The sequence below is a fragment of the Branchiostoma belcheri genome, unplaced genomic scaffold (genome assembly GCF_001625305.1).
Source record: "Branchiostoma belcheri isolate BF01 breed outbred unplaced genomic scaffold, Haploidv18h27 scaffold2, whole genome shotgun sequence".
Taxonomy (NCBI): Eukaryota; Metazoa; Chordata; class Leptocardii; order Amphioxiformes; family Branchiostomatidae; genus Branchiostoma; species Branchiostoma belcheri.
Genome location: NW_017803490.1, coordinates 9,049,451 through 9,054,404, shown reverse-complemented (window position 1 = coordinate 9,054,404; position 4,954 = coordinate 9,049,451). Strand labels below are relative to the sequence as shown.

The 4,954-nt window shown below is 44.4% G+C and overlaps 1 protein-coding gene across 1 annotated transcript in view; it reads left to right on the top strand.

The window, feature by feature from the left end:
• Positions 1-2,466, top strand: part of LOC109468833 (B-box type zinc finger protein ncl-1-like) — a 6,213-nt gene extending 3,747 nt beyond the window's left edge. The window contains exons 6-8 of the mRNA XM_019767173.1: positions 193-419; positions 1,210-1,343; positions 1,821-2,466. Of these exons, the coding sequence (XP_019622732.1) occupies positions 193-419; positions 1,210-1,343; positions 1,821-2,452 (993 nt within the window). The 3' untranslated portion in view covers positions 2,453-2,466. The remainder of the gene's footprint in view (positions 1-192; positions 420-1,209; positions 1,344-1,820) is intronic.
• The last annotated feature ends 2,488 nt before the right edge of the window (positions 2,467-4,954 follow it).

Below are 4,954 nucleotides of genomic sequence, written 5' to 3'. Positions count from 1 at the left end.
GTTGGGGAAACTGGAATTGTGCACAGTAAAAATTTGAATGGTTTTTCAACCATTGAGTGGACCATGCCTTATAACATCTGAGAAAAGGCAATTTTCTTTCTTTCTTTAAGTTGTGCACATAGAATTCAAATTCACCAAGCTAATAAAACTACCTACACTCACCCAAAATTTAACAGTTCTTGACCTTTGCAGACGAATGACGTCATGGTGGCGGAACGCGCCAAGGTCAGGGAGATCGCCGCCATTTTGTACGGGCCCGACCACAACAAGACTACCGCGCCTGCGCGGGACGAAAGCGAGGGCGCCGTGAGCAACGTCAACCCGGTCAGGACGACGCATGCGCAGCTCCTTCGCGGAGGGGTCGGCGAGGTCAAGTTCTATCATCCGTTCAGTGTGGTGGTGGCTGAGAACGGGAACACGTATGTTTCTTTATGTTTGTTTGTTTAGGAAGCTCCCATTAGTGACAATAGAGAGATTCGTCGATGAAGGTTAGACATCCAGGTAATACGATACGCCAAAAAGCAGTTACTCAAGCAACTGGATATGATTTTGGATATGATTATGATTCTGACGTTTTCAAAATCATATCCAGTTGCTTGAGTAAGTGCTTGTTGGCCAATAGAGAGATTCTTTATTGACACAACAAAAAGTACAGGGACTTTTGTATGGTCTTCTACAACTAAAGATCTAACAAAGCTAAATACAGTTGTGGATAACGTCATCTTACGTACAGAGTATATGTATGATGTAACAATAAAGGTTTAACTATTCTCTAACATGTGGTCTCTAAGATCGAAACATTCTTTAATGTATTTTCCTATTTGAACACTGTATTGTATATCACTATTCTTCCTTTACATAAAATACATTAACTATTATTTACATACGCGTTTAACTGCTATCAAGAAAACGTATCTATCAACATAGTAATTTACACATTAAGCATCAATTGATACATCAATTAATAATATTACACCATACAGTTAACAAAAAACAATTATGTACTAGATGTCTGAGAGGTCACAGGTCATGAATTTCTACAAAATATATTTGTGTTCATTTTTTGTTTGGATTCTGTTATCTGCACCTTTGATTATCTTTTGTTTAATGTATTATTTACACTCAAACGGTCATTCATTCATTCATTCATTCATTCATTCATTCATTCATTCATTCATTCATTCATATATTAAAAACGTTTACCACCAGGTACGTGCTGGACATGTACCGGTGCGGCCGCGTGCACGTCTTCGGGCCCGGGCGCAACCTGCTCCGAAGGTTTGAGCTGGACCTGAACGGTGTCGCTGCGACGCGAGTTACGGGCGGGCTCACACTCTTCAAAGGTTCTTTTTTAATTTTTTTTTTTCATTCATCAAAAACATCAAAACATAACAAGGACAGTGTGACGCTGCACTGAAGTTTACAACTTATATTACCAGCGCCACACACACACAAAAAATTAACATTTAAATACACAAAATTGACATACCAGTGCGCCGTAGACTCTCCACCCCAAGACGTAAGAAATGTCAATGCTAACAAAGTTATTTGAAAAGATTTTCTTGAGCTGGAGTGGCTACTAAGGATTACTTGTTAACCTCCTATATCTCATTGGTGGCAACACATCCGCCAATCAGAGCTAGAAGGAGAATTTAGGCCCATTAACACATGTAGTATTTGGATTTGTTCAAAGGTTCGACCCTGTGCTGGGTGGGAACTGCCTACATGCCAACCAACATCGACACCCTTCTACAGTGCAGTCAGAGCTAGAAGGAGAATTAAGGCCCATTAACACATATAGTATTTGGATTTGTTCCAAGGTTCGACCCTGTGCTGGGTGGGGACCGCCTACATGCCCAGCAACATCGACACCCTTCTACAGCGCAGCTCCTCGCAATCCCAGAACTTCTTCATCGAGTTCGATCACCATGGCAACATACAGAAGAACGTGAGCGTGGCCCTGTCGGGGGAGATCGCCGACGCGGCGTTGCTAAGACACGGGACGGTTGCCATGGCGATCAGTTCGAACGTTCACGTCCTTGACGACGAGGCGCACGAGATTTTCCACTTCTGCGCGAGCGATTTCTCACCTGTTGAGAAACTCTGCATCAACGAGCAAAATGGCGACATCCTCGTCTCCCTGTGGCCCGAGAACGTCGTCAAGGTATTCGACTTGCGGGGGAACCTGAAACTGCAGTTCGGTTGCTATGGCAACGCGGACGGCCAGCTGGACCAACCAAAAGGCCTGTGCGTGGACGCGGGCGGGAGGATTCTGGTGGCGGACGCGGGAAACAGACGAGTCGCCATGTTTGACGGGAGTGGAGCTTTTATAAAGCACATAGCAACGGAAATAGATGGGTTAAAAGACCCCCACGCCCTGTACGCTACTAGGGATGGCAAAGTAGTGGTGACAGACATTGGAACACACTCTGTACATGTCTTCGAGTACTAAAGATTATCGTAGAATTCTTGAAGCACGTGGCGACGAAATCAGACGGGTTGAAAGACCTCCATTGCCTGTACGCTACTCGGTGTAAATAGACATGTAATACCCCATCATTATGTCGAACAATACGCCTGGCCAGAACTTCCGGACAACGAACACAAAAGAATGAAATATTTCTCTAATACTTGTCCTTGGATCTGTCCTAGTACAAGTGTTTATATTATGTTAACCAGATGTACGCAAAACTAACGCAAAATTGCTGTTTATCAGTTTATTACTTAATTCAGATACAGTTCCCATAAATAAAAGGACAATGAAAACAGTATTGTGGTAAAAATCATTGAAATGAAGAGCTTAGTAGGTAGTTTTACAGCAGGTGTTACAACCTTTGTGTACAGGATCTGTAAGTGTAATGGTCCACTTCAATGCAGCTGTACTCGATATTGGGACGGTGACATTATTCAAATATTTAACTGAACGAACGAACGAACGAAAGAAAGAATAAATGCCGGACATGCAATACCCCATTATTATGTCGAGCAATGCACCAGGCTGTGTCCGGAACTTCCTGACAACGAACACAAAAGAATGAAATATTTCTCTAATAACGTGTCCTTGGATGTAGAACACGTGTTTCATATGTTCACCAGATGTAAGCAAAATTGCTGTTTATTAGTTCATTGCTTGATTCAGATACAGTTCCCATACATAAAATTGCAATGAAAACAGTATTGTGGTAAAACTCCTTAAAATGAAGAGCTTAGTAGGTAGTTTTACAGCAGGTGCTAAAACCTTTGTTAACAGGATCTGAGTGTAATGTTCCACTTCCGTGCAGCTGAACTCGATGTTGGGACGGTGGCATTTTTGTATAAGAGTGAAAAATTTCAACAGAGAAGTAGTTTTGTATACGTAGGCTAGACCAAGTGAAGGTAAACATTATGCAGTTTCTTTGCAGATGACCTGTGACCAGCATAAATGTACAATAAAGGTATTTCGTCCTTGTTTAAGAGGGACTTTCTTAATTGTGCCATTTTTAATAAGCGTTAACAAGTTGAACAGAGAAGTAGTTTGGTATACGTAGGCTAGACCAAGTGAAGCAAAACATTATACGCTTTTTGCCTACCGTGATGTCATGTATATACATGTACATATACCATAAAATCCATGCACTAAGACAGTGTACATCAATACACAGTTTCTGTCAACATTGGTGAATGCTAGGGTGGGGAGGGGGGTGCTTGAAAGTGCTACCTCGTCAAAACTGTACGACGCTCTACCTGCATGCTACGACGAACGGGACTAAGGGTTTCCCTCCATCGCCTGAATCTGTGACAGAGGCGTCTGGACAGTAGGTAGGACAGTCCTAAACACCGCTAGCTTCTTCCCCGCCACTCAACACAGTGCCTGCGGTATCGGCACGATACAGTGCCACACACACACACACATGTACACATAGGGTTCGGCAGGGCGCAGCCGCTTTTTGCCTACCGTGATGCCATGTATATACATGTACCATAAAATCCATTCACCAAGACAGTGTACATCAATACACAGTTTCTGTCAACAATGGTGAATGCTGGGGTGGAGATCGAGGGGGCTGCTTGAAAATCCTACCTCGTCAAAACTGTATGACGACCTACGGCGAATGTTCAATGTTAGTCTGTTGTGAAGACTAGGGGTCGTCTTCCATCGCCTGAATCTGTGACAGAGGCGTCTCTGCATACGGCTGGATGGTCGGGCAGTCCTGATCGTCGCTAGCTTCTCCCCCACCACTCAACACTGTACCTGCGGTATCAGCCCGATACACAGGATTCGGCATGGCGCGTACGGTCACCATACGGAACTGGGTGGCGAGGGTCCCGCTCCTCCCTCCCTGTAGCATCTTCCAGGCCGTTTCTACCTGGTTCCTACAGCAGAAGAACAGGCCAGACAGCAGACAGGTCAAGGCGAACCCACCGACGAAAGCCAGCACCAAACGGACCCTTAGAACGCTCCTAGTGCCACTGTTCTGTCCGGGAGGACGTGTGGAAGTCGCCAGGATTGAAGACGACAGGTCAGTAGAGCCGGTGGTGGCCTTATATTTAGATAGTAAGGTTGCCAGTGTTGTAGGCATATATTTAGATGTTGTGGTCTCCAAAGCTTGCTCACCCTTGGAAGATTCAAACGGCTTGGATGTGTCCATTCGCTCCGTAGTCAGTGGGGGTTTCTTGTCCCTGTTACGGTGTGAACCATGGTAATGTCCGTGATGGTGATGACGATGATGACCATGGTTGTTGTTCCTGATCTTTGTTTTCGCTTTTGTGCCATATTTAGATGTTGTGTCATATTTAGATGTTGAGGTCCCCAAAGTTTTCTCAGCTTTGGAAGATTCAAACGGCTCGGGTGTGTCCATTTGCCCCGTAGTCAGTGCCAATGGGGGTTTCCTTTTACTAGTATCATTAAAGCATACCCATTTTGTAGCGCCTTGTGTTCTGGTACTTTTGCAGCGATTTGGGAATGGCGCACTGC